The sequence below is a fragment of the Pristis pectinata genome, chromosome 17, assembly GCF_009764475.1.
Source record: "Pristis pectinata isolate sPriPec2 chromosome 17, sPriPec2.1.pri, whole genome shotgun sequence".
NCBI classification, from domain to species: domain Eukaryota; kingdom Metazoa; phylum Chordata; class Chondrichthyes; order Rhinopristiformes; family Pristidae; genus Pristis; species Pristis pectinata.
Genome location: NC_067421.1, coordinates 38,411,205 through 38,428,917, shown reverse-complemented (window position 1 = coordinate 38,428,917; position 17,713 = coordinate 38,411,205). Strand labels below are relative to the sequence as shown.

The 17,713-nt window shown below is 40.2% G+C and overlaps 1 protein-coding gene across 2 annotated transcripts in view; it reads left to right on the top strand.

Moving 5' to 3' along the window:
• Positions 1 to 17,713, top strand: part of cltcl1 (clathrin, heavy chain-like 1) — a 57,343-nt gene that overhangs the window by 20,681 nt on the left and 18,949 nt on the right. For both annotated transcript variants that reach the window (XM_052032027.1, XM_052032026.1), the window contains exons 8-22: positions 270 to 470; positions 651 to 803; positions 1,220 to 1,342; positions 2,469 to 2,606; positions 3,886 to 4,050; positions 4,381 to 4,561; positions 6,334 to 6,497; positions 10,003 to 10,128; positions 10,636 to 10,778; positions 11,940 to 12,174; positions 12,637 to 12,759; positions 13,490 to 13,635; positions 14,071 to 14,254; positions 14,478 to 14,670; positions 16,919 to 17,076. In XM_052032027.1, coding sequence (XP_051887987.1) covers positions 270 to 470; positions 651 to 803; positions 1,220 to 1,342; positions 2,469 to 2,606; positions 3,886 to 4,050; positions 4,381 to 4,561; positions 6,334 to 6,497; positions 10,003 to 10,128; positions 10,636 to 10,778; positions 11,940 to 12,174; positions 12,637 to 12,759; positions 13,490 to 13,635; positions 14,071 to 14,254; positions 14,478 to 14,670; positions 16,919 to 17,076 — 2,433 coding nt within the window. The remainder of the gene's footprint in view (positions 1 to 269; positions 471 to 650; positions 804 to 1,219; positions 1,343 to 2,468; positions 2,607 to 3,885; positions 4,051 to 4,380; positions 4,562 to 6,333; positions 6,498 to 10,002; positions 10,129 to 10,635; positions 10,779 to 11,939; positions 12,175 to 12,636; positions 12,760 to 13,489; positions 13,636 to 14,070; positions 14,255 to 14,477; positions 14,671 to 16,918; positions 17,077 to 17,713) is intronic.

The following is a 17,713-nucleotide window of genomic DNA, read 5'->3' as shown; positions in this document are numbered from 1 at the left end:
GGGATTTGTTTTACCTTGTAAAATGTCAATTCTTTTCCACTGGTATAAAACATATAGCTGGTAAACTTTTGCACATCAAAATCTTTTATTCTATCGCACATTTGTGTGACAATTTATTCAATTCTGAATTTGGAGCTCGTGAATAATTGCTTAGCAGTTCTACAAGGAACTATCTTAAATTGGCTTGTAATAAACTATAACGTGAACTATATTAAAACTAGTAACTGATGCATGCTGCTATGCTAGAGTAACTACTTGTATTCCATTAGGGTATCCTGCGGACTCCAGACACCATTCGAAAATTCCAGACTGTCCCAGCCCAGCCAGGGCAAGCTTCCCCTCTCCTTCAGTATTTTGGAATCCTTCTTGATCAGGGACAGCTGAACAAGTACGAATCGCTGGAGCTTTGCCGACCTGTCTTGCAGCAAGGACGCAAGCAACTGCTGGAGAAATGGCTAAAGGAAGACAAGGTAATCTGTTTAATCTGGGCCTTAAACTAAGGCAGGGTGCTTTGATTTCCTAGCTAGTATTCCTAGTATATTTTCAATGTCATTGTGATGTTAAATGTTTATGTAGTGCCTTCACTTATTTGTAAAAAGAAATGCTGCTGATAAAATGCTCAACGTTGCTGTTCTATTTTAACTTTTTAGCTTGAGTGTTCAGAGGAGCTTGGGGACTTGGTGAAGACAGCTGATCCCACACTTGCTTTAAGTGTCTACCTGCGAGCCAGTGTGCCAAATAAAGTTATACAGTGTTTTGCAGAGACTGGACAATTTCAGAAAATTGTACTTTATGCAAAAAAGGTATTTTTCTAGACTTTTCCTTGGACCATTGCTTTGCAAATGGTGTCGGTTTGATTTTCAGGTATGACAAGACTTTCATAGAAAATGTTTTGGCATCTACATCTGTTTAAACACAATTCTTGTAGTCCTTAGAACTTCTGTAAATTTTTCTTACTTCATTCCATTTTGGTTAGACACTTTAGTCGGCATGGACAAGTTGGACCAAGGGCCTGTTCTGTGCTGTATAACTCTGATGATATTTACACGATCTATTATAAAACTTCATGTGTTATACTTCAGCACAGGCTGGCAAAAGAACAAATTGGCCCTCAACTTCTGACTTTTGTTGTGGGGGGTAAACAGTTTCCAAGGGACAGGAGTCACTTGGTCATGAAACAGATTTACACAAGTCATAATTTGTACCAATGTATTAACAGGTTGGTTACACTCCAGACTGGGTCTTCCTGCTGAGAAATGTCATGAGGGTGAGCCCGGACCAGGGACTTCAGTTTGCACAGATGCTTGTCCAGGATGACGAACCTTTAGCTAATATCAATCAGGTCAGTCCAAGTTTCAGTTCTTTATCAGAAATGTTATCTATTGGTGTGCCTTCTCCTGAGATCATCGTCAGAGGATGTGGATTATCAAATATGGATTATTAGTTGTGTTATTGAGTTCACGATTGATAAATGGGAAGTGAAGGAGGAATACATGGGTGGGAGAATGTATCTTTCTTGAATCTTCAGCTAAAACGGTCACCTGAACCATAACCTCGTTCCATCAGTAGGGCTTTCGATTTAAGTTTGTGAATTCTCGACAGATTTTAGACATTTCTGTAAGCTTGAGTGGAACCTTGGAAGCTCCCTTTGCTGATCTATTACTTATTATCCAGGTGGCCTTTTCATCATTGCTGCTCCTACAGTGGGGCAGGCAGGTTTATAATAGTGGTATTTGCACTTTTGTAGTGCTTGCACTGTAGGAATTCCAGGTACAAGTGGAAGTGAACAACTTGAAATATTTCATATCAATCAAACTGTTCTATATTATCCTGTAGAGTGTTGTTCACATCTTTCTAGAAAGATCGTGAAGGCAGTGGTTAAGGCCAAGGTGTTGGACTTGTGTGGGTGTATACATATAAACTGTGTGTATGTGTGTGTATGTATGTACATTATATATATGGAATAAACTTTGAACACAAATGTGGAAGTAAAATAATTTACCTAATACCTGTCAGAAAGAACTATAGTAGGAGTAGGCAATTGAGCCTGATGTGCCAAGACTGAACTGTTAAATAAGAGCCACTCCATTCTTGCAAACTTGGTGTCCATAAAACTATCGATCTTGTTTTATACTCAAACTGAATGTCCTCTGCATTCACTGGTAGGCAATTCCAAACGTAATCCTGGGTGATGACATTTCTTGAGTCCTATGTGGCCAGGGGTTTTCTTGAGGGAGACCCGCAGTGTCTGTCAAATGATTTTCTTGAAGTCGGTCTAGACTTTCATGGTCATTGGGATTTTTAATTTGTGCAAGGTATTAATGCAGCCAGATTGATTTTTGCCAGACATCTAGCCCTTAAGATTAATTTCAGCTGATTCAGAAAATGTGAGACCCTTCTGGTTCCTGACCAAATGCTTACTCTGGCCGCAGTCAATTTCTGAAGGTTATTACTCTGGTCTCTCGCAGATTGTGGATGTTTTTATGGAGAATAACCTGATCCAGCAGTGTACTTCCTTCCTTCTGGATGCTCTGAAGAATAATAGACCATCTGAGGGTCACTTGCAGACTCGCCTACTTGAAATGAACCTGATCCATGCACCACAGGTAGGAACTAACCAGTCTTGTTGTGCTATTAATGTATTGTCTAATATTGGTTCTCTTGCATACTTGTACAGCTGTTAAAGGTTGATTATTCTTTTAAAAAACAAACCATGTACTTCAGTTGCTTTTCTTATCTTCAGGTTAGAATGGGTGGGACATTAATTTCCAAAGCCCCATTAGCTGGCATTGGTTTAATTCATAGTTTCTTTGCTGCAGTTTTATGCAATTATTGTTTTCCCTAAATAAGAAATGGCCTCTTCCTCCATTTAAGGATAAAAGAAAAACTTAATAACATTTGATTTGACAGTGTTTAAATATAATTTATAGGATTGGGCATTGCTGATTCATTTATCCCTAATTGCCCCTGAGGTGGTAGTGAGCTTGTTGCTTTGCATTTCTTTATATTGGTGTTCCCTTGGTATTAGTGGGGTGTGAATTCCATAATTTGGCACAGTTACAATGAAGGAAAAAGTTTTCCAGATGCAAATAGTGTGTACAATCTAATCTACATGTGATTGTCAATTAATGACTGGGTTGGGCTTTATCAGCTCTACCACTGGAATTGCACCAAAAATTAAGTGTGCCAAATGTTGTCAGAAGCATTCAGTACATTAGTTTGCACCCATTGAAGTGTGGGAATGCCTTGTGTTCTCATTGAGCCACAGTGAATGATGTGGGTAGTTACAAAAACATATAATATTGCTTGCAATAATGCAGATTTAATGGATTTCAATGGAGTCCAGCTAAACCAGAGAGGCACGCTAAGCAAATATCACTTGTTGAATCAAGATGTGGAGCTTAACCCTCCTGTGGTATTATATTCGTAGCTCAACACTGCAAATTTGCCTTGTTCTGTTACAATGCCATCTGAAGTTTTATTGTGGGCTTCTGGGATTCACCCAAGCAGTCAGTTTTCAATTTTTTAGTAACTTGTTTCACTGCACGGTTACACTTAATTTAGCCCTGTCATTTCTGGTTTAATTAACCAACTTTGGGATGAAGCTTTAAACTTGCTAGAACCACAAAGTTTAATGACTGTTCTTGCCACTTGAATAATAGTTTGTTATCCAATAATTGGAAGCTAAATATACTTTAGTATTTTTATGCTGGCTCGGCAGCTTTCTGTAGCGCTAGACCAGAAGCATATCTGTGTATGTAATGTGCTGACTCTGAAGGATTTTACTTTATTACTTTTGCTTGTAAATCTAGCCTAGTTGCTGGTTGTGAGGATTTGTATGTAAATGTTTAATGTGATTTTAACAATAGAATTTTGTTTCCTCAGGTTGCTGATGCAATCCTTGGAAATCAAATGTTCACTCACTACGATCGGGCCCATATTGCCCAGCTATGTGAAAAGGCAGGCTTGCTGCAGAGAGCCTTGGAGCATTATACAGATCTGTATGATATTAAACGAGCTGTTGTACACACTCATCTTCTAAACCCTGAGGTACATGTTCAAAGTGTGCTAAATATTTAAATTTAAGTGTTCCATTCCCAGAGAAATGGCCTCCGCTGTGGCTCAGTCCATTGGAGTCTCATTGGCAAGTTGCTAACAGTTTGTTCAACATGCATAGCAGGGGGTCCAAAATTCTTTACTTGAGGTTGGTGGAACAGAGACCCTTGAGGGACCATAACCTTGATGACTGAGAAATAGGAAGCAAGAGGAACCTAAACTTTCTGAATACATGTACTGAATGGCCTCCTTTCAGTGTGAAATTTCTAAACTCCTTTATAGTGAACCTCACAGGAATCCCTAAATGTTTCTCCTCACTTCTAGTGGCTTGTGAACTACTTTGGTGCACTGTCAGTGGAGGATTCTCTTGAGTGCTTGCGTGCCATGTTGTCAGCAAACATCCGCCAGAATCTGCAGCTTTGCGTACAAGTAGCATCGAAGTACCACGAGCAGCTTGGCACACAGTCATTGGTAGAGCTTTTTGAATCCTTTAAAAGTTACGAAGGTAAGAGTCCATTTCTTGGCACAGGTGATTTTCTGTGGTTTACATAATGTGTGAGAGAACTTTTTATAAAATGCTCATGATTATGTCCTCTTTGTTCTTTGCATAATTTTGGAAGACGCTACTGTGTACTGGAGTTTTTCATCCTGTGCTTCTGGTGGCTAGTGTTCAGTTCCACAAAGTGAGAAACCTACATTTGTTACTTTTTTGAGACTGAATCGGGCTTTATATTTTTCCAGCTGTGTATAATTCTAAAACTTCTTTCTTTCAGAAAAGGCAGATTGTGACCAGCAATTCTGAGTTTCTTTCCACAGCCAGCTTACTGTACAAATCTGTTCTATTCCAGGTTGGGCTTTTTCATTCTTGGTTTCTAGTTGGACCTTAAACTGCCAAAAATAGCCAATACTTTTTGAGAAAGTAGTTTTAATAATTTAGTTGCTGTGTGAAAAGTTAATGTTTTAATTGGAATGTTAGGGTGACCCAGATTCAATCCTTACTCCAGTGCTCTGTGTGGAGTTTGCAAGTTCTCCGTGACCATGTGGGTTTCCCCTGGATGCTCCTACTTCATCTTCCCAAAAATGTTGGTAGGTTAACTTGCCTCTATATTGCCCCCAGAGTGCAGGAAAATGGTAGAATCTGGGGGATTGGTGGAAATATGGAAAGAATAAAATGGTATTATTCTAAATGGATGCTTGGCCAGTATGGACTTGGTGGGCTGAAGGGTCTGTTTGTGTCATATCAATCCTCGCTTGCATCTGATCTGTGCACCTTAATTTCAACCAAACCCAAAAATAATTGCTCCTTTTAAGTCACCTAGTAATGTGCTTTAACTGAGGAACTTTACGCTGGCTTAGTTCATTGGCTCATCCATTAAAATTAAAGTTTTCTTAAACCATTTATAGAGCATTAGACTTCAATTAAACTGCACCAATTTATCTAAGATAGGCAGTACCTTTAAAATTGTGTGCTAAAAATTTCAGCTACTGTGCTCTATTTGAAGGAACAATTATAGATGGTGGAGACTTGCTCTTGATATGAAGGTAACTGGAGGAGTTTTAATTCGGTGAAAATATGATGTAATCAGTCAACTGTTCAATTTTTCTCAAAACTAAACTGATTGACACAGCCTGGAGAATGTTCCATGTGTTTAACATGGTTTGCAGTGGGCCGGTGCAAGGGTTGTGCATGTGTCCCCTGCTGTAATATTCTATTGAGGTCTCAGCTGTCATCCACATAGAATGAGTCTCGCAGACTTGGTGCCCACAAAGGCCTGTTCACTAGCTCTGCCATTGCGAAATTAGCAAGAGTCACAGGGCAGGTGTTACGTGGAACACAGTACTGGGGGTGGGGAAGGAAACTTTCTGGGTCAGGTTTAGATGTTGGTATGTAAACAGCGTGAGTAGCCCATGCCATTTACAGGCCTACAGAAGTTTTAAACAAATGACATTAATGTAGCAGTATTAAGAGATGTTAAAAATGTATGAGAGCTATGCTTTTATTTTGATATAGTTTGCTCCTAAATTTTTGCCCCAAACTTAAGACTACAAAGTAACATTCTCACTTTAGTCTACTGAAATTACAGCAACCCTGGCTTGGTCTTGAACTGGTACAAGAGCATTTGTCATTAAATTTATTAATGGAAGCTTCCAGCATTGACTTGTATTTGAAGGCTCATACTGCAGTTCCTGCTGAGCCTTCTACCATTGTTTACAGCTGAGATTGTTGGTTGAGGATTTAGTGACCTGTCCCTCAGTGTGTGCTGTCTTCTCATTTAGGATTATTTTATTTCCTTGGATCCATTGTGAATTTCAGCCAAGAACCAGATGTTCACTTCAAGTACATTCAGGCGGCTTGTAAGACTGGGCAGATTAAGGAAGTTGAACGTATATGTCGTGAGAGCAACTGTTACGATTCGGAACGTGTGAAAAACTTCCTGAAGGTACTTGCAAAATGCTGTTTGCTACTTTGTCCACATAGTCAAAAATATGAAAAGTGCATTGGTTGTGTTTTTGCCTTCTGGAAAAAATTAGTTATTGGCCTTCAACTTAAGTAGCCCTCCAGTGCAGTACTGAGTGCTTGTGATAAGAGTCCTCCAATTGATTTTTAGTATTCAGCTCATTCATTGTCAACGTAACCCTGATTGCCTGTGTTCGCATCAAGTTGGATTGCATTTGTTGAATTGTTCAAAGTAAACTGTATAGTTTATGAAAAGCAAGCTCTGTGGGTGGCTGAGTTATTGGATTTGCAAATCCTTCTAGAAATGAATGGAATTGCATGGGTAGCCCTCCAATGTATGCCTGTACCTAGGTGGTTTTAAGACTCCCTTTTTCAGTGTTAATATTTGAATCTTAATGTTCACTCGGCTGTAAATTTGACCTTGTCACTGCATCACTGTGCAAACAAGAGTGGCTAAAGTGACTGTTCTGGGCTTTCTGAGTGTGTGTTGTATTAGCTGTTTGGATGAATGCTTCAATTTGAGTAAATCTCCCGTTGGCACTAGGTAACCAAGTGGTTCGGTATTTTACGCGGATGGATATGATTGGGTTTGTTCATCCATTCACTTAGCAGCATTTCCATTAATGCCGCAGATGTTAAAAGCATCAGTCAGCTTAGTCTCAACCCAAAACATTGACTGTCCATTTCCCTCTACAGGTGCTGCCTGACAGAGTTCCTCCAGCAGTTTGTTTTTTTTTACTTAGTACCATGGCTTATTTTGCCTTTTTGAAGTGGTAGGTCAGAAATGTTCACCATAAAAATATCAAAGTTGAGTTTATTGACATATGCACAAGTACATGTATGGACAGTTGCAATGAAAAACTTGCAACAGCAAGTTCACTGTTTGAGGTGCATTAAACCTGCTGTACTGTAGCTTGGTTCTGCCTGGTTCAGAGATGACATACACTGGAGAGCATTCTGATTGGTTGCATCACAGCCTGGTACAGAGGCTCCAATGCACAGGATCACAAGAGGCTGCAGAGGGTTACAGACTCAGCCAGCTCCATCAGGGGTACAACCCTCCCCACCATCGAGGACACCTTCAGGAGGTGCTGCCTTGGAGTGGCAGCATCCATCATTAAGGACTCTCATCATCTGGGACATGCCCTCTTCTTGTATCTCCTCCCTGACTGTAATAACAGGAGCCTGAAGACCCACACTCAAAGATTCAGGAACAGCTTTTTCCCTGCTGCCATCAGATTTCTGAACGGTCCATGAACACTACCTCATTCCTTTTTTTCTTATACTATTAATTTTGTAATTTATAGATTTTTGTGCCTTTGCACTATACTTCACAAAACACATTTTACATCATATGTCAGTGATAATAAATCTGACACTGAAATATTGAAGGTGTGAGATGTTAAACAGAATCTTGATCTACTGTGGAGTGAAGAGATTCACCAGGACGTTGCCTGGATTGGAGGACTTTAGTTATGGGGAGAAACTGGATAGGCTGGGATTGTTTTCACTGGAGCAAAGGAGGCTGAGGGGGGTGGGGGGGGACCCGATAGAAGTGTATAAATTTAGGGGCTACAGATGGAATCTTTTTTCCATGGCAGAAGCATGAGCTTAAGGTGAAAGCAAGAAGTTTTAAAGGGGATTTGAAGGGAAAGTTTTTAATAATGGCTGATATCTGGGATTGGCTGCCAGAGGTAGTGTTGGAGTCAGACAAAGTCTCTGCTTTTAAGAGACATTTAGACACACTTAAATAGGTGGGGCATAGAGGGATATGGTCCTAAAGTGGACCAATAAGATTATTGAAGATGAGCACAAAGATGGCATGGATGTGGTGGGCTGAAGGGCCTGTTTCTGTGCTGTACAAGGAACTGGCTTGAATAGGTTTATTGCTTTCAACTGGAGTTTAAATTGGTCTGGTCGGACTTCTGGCAAGATGCATCACTGCTGTCTATTGTTGCCACAGTTAGTAAATAGGGTAACCAGTGTGGTCAACATTCGTAACTTGAGTTAAAATAGAAGTGATATAGGCATCCCAGTTAATCGCCTTGTTTTTTTTTAAACAAGAGTTGGGTGCTTAGGATGTTGGAATGTGTTCATTGACTATTTATAGCCATGACACTTATTTTGTGAACATAGTCTGGAGCTATTTGTTATGCCCTTGTAACCAGCCACTCTCCTGATGCTTAAATTCTTATTGTAATGCAGAGAAGACTTAAGAAGGGAGAACAAGTTTGGTAGGTTCATTTCAAGGCTAGTGGTACTGGGGCTGAGATAAGGCAGTGTTAGATTAAAAATCACAAGCTAGTGATGCCCACTGAAGAATTTGGTCATGTCCTATTTAAGAATAGATCTTGTCTGCTTATGGATTATATGCCATCTGCAACCACTGTACAATTTTCAGTCTTCACACATGAAAGTGCTCCCTCTCCAAGTAGAATGTTCAATGGCAATTTTTATAATACCTGTTATCACGTTAAACATGCCCTCGACAGGTTACTGACCACAACATTGAAGCTGAGGAATGTGGGAAGGTATTGAGTCAGATGGCCAGAAGCTGTCAAGAATTTAATTACAGCATGTTACTTAAAAGTTTGAATTCACAGTAGGTGACTTGCAAATCCCTTCAGAAATAGGCTGAATTACAATGGGTAGCTGATTAATGTCTGTCCAGGGATTTGAGTTTCCTTTTAGCTGTAATAAACTTTAAGTGTTGAATTACTGGTTATCCTGCTGTTAAAGTATCTTAAAGATGCTCGACTGAGGTGCTGAGAGCTTGGCCTTGGCAGCTGCAGGCACTTCTGCCAGTGTAGCATTTTAAATTTAAGGACGTGTAAGAGTCCAGAATTGGAGGTGCCTGGATATGAGGGTCTATGTGGTTGGGGAAGAGTAAAGATCAGGGGTGAGATGGGATTGAAGAGGATCTTTGGATCCAAGGTAATTAGGAGCAATTATGGGTTATAAGCATATAGGTGAGAGGACTGGTTCGAGATATTGCATCTCGTAAAGTGGTTCAAAACCCGGTGTTCTAGTGGTGAGAGGACTGGTTCAAGATATTGCATCTTGTAAAGTGGTTCAAAACCCAGTGTTCTAGTAATCTTGAAGCACAATTCATTGGAAAAACTGTTCAAAAGCATCTTGCTGTTGGCTGAATGGGCTTGTGGTGCTTTAACAGTGCTGATGAGATGCATAATTGTTGGTACAAAAACAAAATGCTGGAAACTCTGGTCAGACTATGGGGAAACTAATATTTTGGGCCAAAAGCCCTTTCTCAGTTCTACTTTGACCTGAAGTATTATCTTTCTCTTTTCCACTGATGCTGCCTGACCCAAATGTTCCCAGCATTTCTTTTTATTGGATTTACAGCATCTCCAATCTTTGATTTGCCTCCTCTCTGGCTCCTTCAGCTGTATGAAAGCTGCACAAATCGTATCAACATGATTTATCTTTTGCCATTTTTGAGTCGAGCAATAATTTTATTTTGCTTCCAGGAAGCCAAGTTGACTGATCAGCTCCCACTGATCATTGTCTGTGATCGGTTTGATTTTGTTCATGATCTGGTTCTGTACCTGTATCGCAACAACCTACAGAAATACATTGAGATCTATGTTCAGAAGGTGAGTGCAGTGATTTAAACCAAATTATTTGGGGCAGCTGCTGTTTTGACAATTGCATTCTACACTGTATTCATTAAGAAATTATTTTTAGACAAATGGTTTGATCTTTGAAAAGATGTATATTGTACAGCTTTGGAGGGAGTGTGGGGGGGGGGGGAGAAGATCTAAGGATCAGTTTTCAATTGCTTAGCGTGAGCACCTTGCATCATTTGACTTTCAAGGCTTTGATTTTGTGAAAGGAATGTTGAATTGCCTCTTGAAATCTGGAATCTTTGCACTGTCACTATGAACTTCAAACCATTTTGGCTAACATTTCAATTTGTTTGACCTTTAACTTTGTAAACTTGCAGAACCTGTGATGCAATACTAAAGTGTTCAATAAATAGTCCTGTGTGTTTTTAAGGGCAGGACTAACAAGCCAAGATAAATTCACAAGTGAGAACTGCATTTGTTGAGTCGCTTTACATTTTTCTGGCAAATGCATTACCACCTCCATTGTGTGTGCAGGTGAATCCAAGCAGGCTTCCAGTGGTGGTAGGTGGACTACTCGATGTTGATTGCTCTGAAGAAGTTATCAAAAACCTCATCACTGTAGTCCGTGGTCAATTTTCAACTGATGAACTTGTGGGTGAAGTGGAGAAAAGGAACAGGTCAGTAACCGAAGCGGTAGAATTTCCTTTTCCGGCGCTTGCTTTTGGGCCTAAAGTAGGAAGGTTTCTCTGACTGTGGCTTTGCTGCTCCTGTCACCTGCAGGACCAGGTGGCTTGGCTTTTTATTCTCCCATCTCTGCAAAGAAGCATGCAATTAAAAAACCAGGAGGGGTTCAGAAAGTATAGAGTAGGCAGTTTCCCGTCTTATCAAGTTGCAGATTTTCAGGTGTACCGATTTGTATCTTTTTTTTAAACTACCACCAGAGTGTTTATATTGTGCTGAAGAGCCAGTAGCTGTGGGATTTAGGTCGGTATTGACTAAGGTGGGGGCAGATGTAAGATATTAACACTGAAGGAAAAATCAGGGATGCAAGGTAGGCCTGTGTATTTCTGGGTAGGTACAGTAGTGCAGCGGTTAGCATAGCGCTATTACAGTGCCAGCGACCCAGGTTCAATTCCAGCCGCTGTCTGTAAGGAGTTTGTACGTTCTCCCCATGTCTGCGTGGGTTTCCTCCGGATGCTCCGGTTTCCTCCCACATTCCAAAGACGTACGGGTTAGGAAGTTGTGGGCATGCTACGCTGGCGCCAGAAGCGTGGTGACACCTGCGGGCTGCCCCCAGAACACTCTACACAAAAGATGCATTTCAGTGTGTGTTTTGATGTACATGTGACTAATAAAGATATCTAAATACCATAGTACTTATTTCCCGCACTGAAGTGTTTGGGTGATCATGGGTTAGACATTCGCACCAGCACTATTCATTGCTCATAACATTTGTCTGAAGATACATGGCTTCTGTTCAACATTCTGAAAGATATGGTACTTCTGAGACTGCAGCATTTCCTCTATGGCAGAACAGTTGGTGCCTAAGTATCTGTGACATTGAAGCCAAGTGCTACTCACTGAACCACAAATGGTATCTGAATTTGTCTTCTCCCCCACCCTACTTCCTCACTGGTCATCTAGTAATACTCATAGCCAGGAGATTTAAATTGCTTGGAACTTGTCTGCTGGTTATCCTCGAGTCAAGTAGCTTCCCCACAGTTTGACTGCATAAGCATGCTAAGAATTGTGAACGTAATTTGACACGAACTCTCTTCATCCAGTATCACTAAGGGGCCACTTCTGCTCAGGTTTTGCTCATGTCTTTTCATTTACAGATTAAAATTGCTGCTCCCCTGGCTGGAAGCTAGAATTCATGAAGGTTGTGAGGAACCAGCAACCCATAATGCTTTGGCTAAGATTTACATTGATAGCAATAACAACCCAGAGCGTTTCCTGCGTGAAAATCCTTATTATGACAGTTCTGTCGTTGGAAGATACTGTGAAAAGAGAGATCCGCACCTGGCTTGTGTTGCCTATGAAAGAGGCCAGTGTGATCTGGATCTGATTAAGGTCAGTGCATTGAATTGTCTACAGTGCAAGATTCCTTTGAATTAAGGAACATGTATAGTCTAGATAAAACAGCATAAATCTGTGTAAATCTCATAGTATTTTGTACATGAGCATATAATTTAACAATCTTAAGTGAAAGAAAAGGTAGCTGCTATAAACCCTAATGCAGAGATGGCTTGAAATAGATTTGCCTACATCAAGGAGGCATTTGTAAGACAATTGACTTGGGTTTAAAATGCATTTTCCTCCGGGTGGTAATGGATTACTTCAACAAACTAGTGATCCTCCCAATCCTTCACAAAACCTCAACCATAAGGTGATTAATTCGTCAGGGCTGTTGTTTCTTTCCAACCCTTTATTCCATCTGTATGGGAAACACTGACGAATGTTGAGTTGAGGCTATGAGCTAAGATGCCGTTTCACTGGTTGCTGTGTATGATTTTATTTTTCACTCTACTTCAGGTTTGCAATGAGAATTCCCTGTTCAAGAGTGAGGCTCGGTACCTTGTACGCAGAAAAGACCCTGAGCTTTGGGCCAGTGTCCTTGAAGAAAATAATCCCTTTAGACGCCAGTTGATTGACCAGGTATGATTGTTATACTGTCACGTGTGGATGCTAATTCTGATCTTGACTGGGGTAATACCAGAGGCACATTCGTGATCTTAAACGTTCCTAATCTATACAGTTAAACAGCCAGAATCTCTGCTTCCTGAAACTCATGCTCTTTAAGCTGTCCTACGGGTAAGGAAGAGGCTGGGGAAGAAAGTGGTTAGACTTGGAATGCAATTTCACTTGATGCAAGTTTTAAATACTCTATAGCATACTTTCTGTGGTGTAGATGTTTCATTGTACTTGTCTATATCGGTACAATGTGTTTGAATCTAGCAATAGTTCTACCTGATGGAATAGCTGAATGAAATAACTTTCTGCTAGATTTAAATTTTTCTTGCTAGTTTTCAGATGAATGCCAGGTAACTTATTAAAATTGATATTGAAGGTATTAAGTAACAGCTAAGAGGATCAAAATATTCTGAACTTCATTATTGAGACTTCTAAACCTTGAGGTTAAAGGCACAGAACAGGACAAAGTTCAGACTTCCATTCACCTTGTGGACAGGACTTAACTCTTTACAAGTATCTGCTGCTGTTTCTCTAACAAATTTATGCTTCGTTCATCCCTCAACCCCATTCCTTTTACCTAATGACAACCTTTGGCCAAGCTAAGGGCTTAGCTGACAACTTTTGCCTTGTTTTAAAATTGACTTTTGCACTCTTGTACTGCTTCCTAAAGTGGAAATGGTTACTTTGTTGTCAGGTTGTACAGACAGCCCTCTCTGAAACCCAGGATCCAGAGGAAGTATCTGTTACTGTGAAGGCTTTTATGACTGCTGACCTTCCCAATGAGCTGATTGAACTGCTGGAGAAGATAGTCTTGGATAACAATGTCTTTAGTGAACACAGGTACAAAATAAAGCTACTTGACCTAACTATTGTGCGCAATGTAAATCTGTATCAAGGCTTTGGGTGCATTGTTCAACCATTGGCTTGACTGCACTATAATGGGTGAACTGTTTATAAACATAGCCTTTTGTCTGGACTGTAGTTTTAGTTAGTGTAGAATTAAATCTTCCAAGGGTAGAAGCCCATTCATTGAATTCATGCTTTTAAGTGCCATAAAGATGCATCTGAAAGCTGATGGAAGTAGGATTACGTTGCTGAACTTCATGAACTTGATATTTTAAAAACTTTAAGCTGCAAAGCTATTTCATGTATCAATGGTTAATGAAGCAAGTTCTAAATATTTGGTCATTTCTGTTTAACTTCAGCAGTAGATGCCATTTTAAAATAGTTTCAGTGGCATTAAATTTTTAATGCAAGTCTTGTCTTTTTGCACAGGAATCTACAGAACTTGCTGATCCTCACTGCCATTAAAGCAGACCGGACCCGTGTCATGGAGTACATTAATCGTCTGGATAACTATGATGCTCCTGATATTGCCAACATTGCCATCAGCAATGAACTTTTTGAAGAGGCTTTTGCAATTTTCCGAAAATTTGATGTGAACACATCAGCAGTACAGGTGAGAGCTTACACTGCTCATATTGGTTATTTCTGAGGACTTGTGAAATGGTATATTTCAATTCAAAATGGGTGAAATGGCAGATAATTGATTTTGTTTTCCTTGGAAAAATATTCATGGAACTGTTATCATTTTCTGAACTGGCAAGCCTTGCAATTTTTATCTTAAATTTAAGTATTGATTTGGAAGCTTGGTGTTTTGATTTAATATTTATTTACCTTAGGTTCTGATTGAACACATTGGAAATCTTGATCGTGCATATGAGTTTGCAGAACGTTGCAATGAGCCAGCTGTATGGAGTCAGTTGGCAAGAGCACAGTTGCAGAAGGATCTGGTTAAAGAAGCCATTGACTCCTATATCAAGGCGGATGATCCATCTGCCTACATGGAGGTTGTGAAAGCAGCCAACAAGAATAGTGAGTAATAAAGTATGCTTGTTTGTAATACAAAATAACCAAATCAAAATTGGATTCGGCATTTTTATGCTTGTGCTGCTTCTGGCTTTCCTTTCGGGCATCAATTTTTCTCAAGTTTTCCTTGTGTGCCATTGAGTTCATCTTGGAAGAGATGCACCTGCTATCCACTAGACTGCTTGCCACCCGACCTGCCACCTTGCTCCATGTGCTAGACTGTAAAATGTTTCCTTTGGGGGGGAAAATCACTCTCTCCCTTCCACATCTTTCATCCCCATCCTTGGCCTCTATCTTTGCAAATTAAAATGCCACTTTTGTCTTCATACTTCACTGTGCCAATAATTCCTGTAACCTTTTTTAAACTCTTAGTTTGACTTGTCACTGCACTGAAACAACCCAAAGTCACAACATCCTTAACATGGTAAATTATCCTCTCTGAAGTTTCTGATGCAGTTAACCAAATTTGTCTTCTGCCACTGGTTCCAGAAAGTCTTCAGTGAATTTTCTGCTCTCCTCCATTATATCAAATCCCTGAAAGACCTGCCCTTGGACCCATCCTGTTTCTCAGTCCATATTACATTTCATCCAAAGATGACATCTAGTTCCAAGCATGTGCTAACAGCACCAACATTCTGTGCATTGACATTTCCTCCTGGATGAGGTGAAATGTGTCCATTTGGATGTTTGAAAAGATCATGTGTGTACACTTTCTGTTCACATACCACGAACACCATTCTTATCGGTTCTGGGCTGAACTGCATCTTGATAATTCATTCCCAGAATCTTTACGTAAGGAGACCACTACTCTCATTCCACTTAACGCTACTTTCACTCGTTAATGCACCCCTTTATCCCTTGGAGTAATTCTCAGAATGCTCCTGTGCACCCTCTTCAACATAAACTTAAGCATAATCCAGAACTCTAGCTTGTGATACATTTTTTTTAAAGTATCATTCATGTCCATTTCAGGGCATCTCAAAGTACATTCCAGTGAAGTTCCTCCTTGTTGCTATTCTTGAATTAAAATCTTGGCAACCACTTTGGAAGCTGCTAGAAATGGTGAAAGTTAATTTAATGTTTATCAAAGGATAATTATTGCCCTCGGATGCAGCATACCCCCCACATTTTGAAATAGTGCTGTAGAATCTTTTGTACTTTCATGTAGCATATGGGACCTTGCCTTAATATGTTATCTGAAAGAGCAACTGGCAATCCAACACTCGGTACTGCACAGAAGTAATAGGCTAGATTAGGACTGGAAAACATAATCCTCTGACTTGTTGACTGTCCTACCAATTGGTGGAGTGGAAGGTGTGAACCAGGGCAACTCTGCCTTTGTTCTGTCCCGAGGAGAGGGTGTGAGAGCAGAGGTGCAGGAAATGGGTGAGATGCAGTCAAGGGTTTTGTTAACAATGGGAGAGGAAAAGCCTTGGTTCAAGAAAAAGAAAACCATATCAGAGGCACGTGTACAGAAAGTCTCATCAGCTGAGAAAATATAACGGAGACAGGATCTGAGGGAATGAAGTAGTGTCCTTGCAGGAGGTGGGGTGGGAGGAAGATTAAAATAGCAGAGCGAGTCAATAAGCTTGTAAAACCTACCTCTTAGATGAAACTTGCTGATCACCTACCCGTGGTTTCCGCTGGTATAAATTTTTCAATCTCCTAAAGCTGATTTGCTGTCAGATTGGAAAAAACATCAGAGGACATTGTTCTTCCACATTGAGGATGCTATACATTGGGTCTCCTGCATTTTAAAACCTTTGATTAAACTGAACCAAGCCACCACCTTGTGCATTAAAGGGCTATACCTTGATACCTGCTTGCTGAATGTCTTGTCGTGCTGTTGCTATGCTGCCATGCAGTTCAGAAGTAACCCTCCCTGCAGTGATGCTAAAAAGCAGATGTCTCTACAATGGATCTAAAACCTGGCACCATCTGAACTGGCTGGAAATATGTGCCATCATTAACCAAAATGTTCTCTTAAATGGCCAAGTGGGTTAGAAATGGGTTTTTTCTTAAATGCTCTTGAAGGAGAATTTATCTTGTTGATTGAGATTGAATTTACTTAAATCGCATGTCATTCTCCCCGTGCACTGCTACCTGAGGTTCTACATGCTGTGAATTTACTCATTTTTTTCATCTCCTCCCCTTCCCCCCCGTCAGATTGGTAATCTGAAAGCTCGAGCTAATTGAATATTTTGCTCAATGCAGGATTAACAGTAAACGTGTAATCCACCTCTAACCCCTCTAGATAACTGGGAAGACCTGGTGAAGTTCCTGCAAATGGCCAGAAAGAAAGCCAAGGAGTCATATGTAGAGACTGAATTGATATTTGCTCTGGCAAAGACTAACCGCCTGTCTGAGTTGGAGGAGTTTGTTAATGGACCTAACAATGCCCACATTCAACAGGTAAGTAATTCCAGGAGTGCACAAGCTTGTTGAATTAAAACTTGCCATGCTACTGTCTTGAAACATGGGATTTCTTAAATTGCTACATTAACTACAGATTGAACAGAATAGTATATTGAGCTGTAAATGGTTAGCAAATGATTTTATCTTTCAAGTTTAAATGACCATTTAAATACTCTTCCTGTATTTAGTGTCCAAGGTGAGATGGGTGAAGTGATGCAGCTCGATCTCTAAAAGCGTTGAGGTGTGCTATTTACTAGAAAACTTTCTAGAAAGATACAATTCCCATTTGATGGCTTTTGAACCAGACAGAGCTGTTATCAACAGTTGGGTCACTGTTTCCTGATAACCTGTTAAAACTTTCAAATGCAAAATGCTGTGAATACTGCTAGAAATCTGGGGGAGAAAATGCTACAAATACCCATGTAGGGCAGGATCTGTGGAGTGAGATGGTTGATGTTTCAGCTTGATCTTTTATAGTGTAGATAGCTCATGGACCTGATACAGCAAGTTTTTCTCTCTCAAATGCTGCCTGGCCTGAGTATTTCCAAGGGTGGATTTCCTAAAAATCCAAGCTTATTGCTCAGGTTAAGTTAGTCTGTTAGAGTACTTTGAAGAGGTAACCAAGAGGATTGAG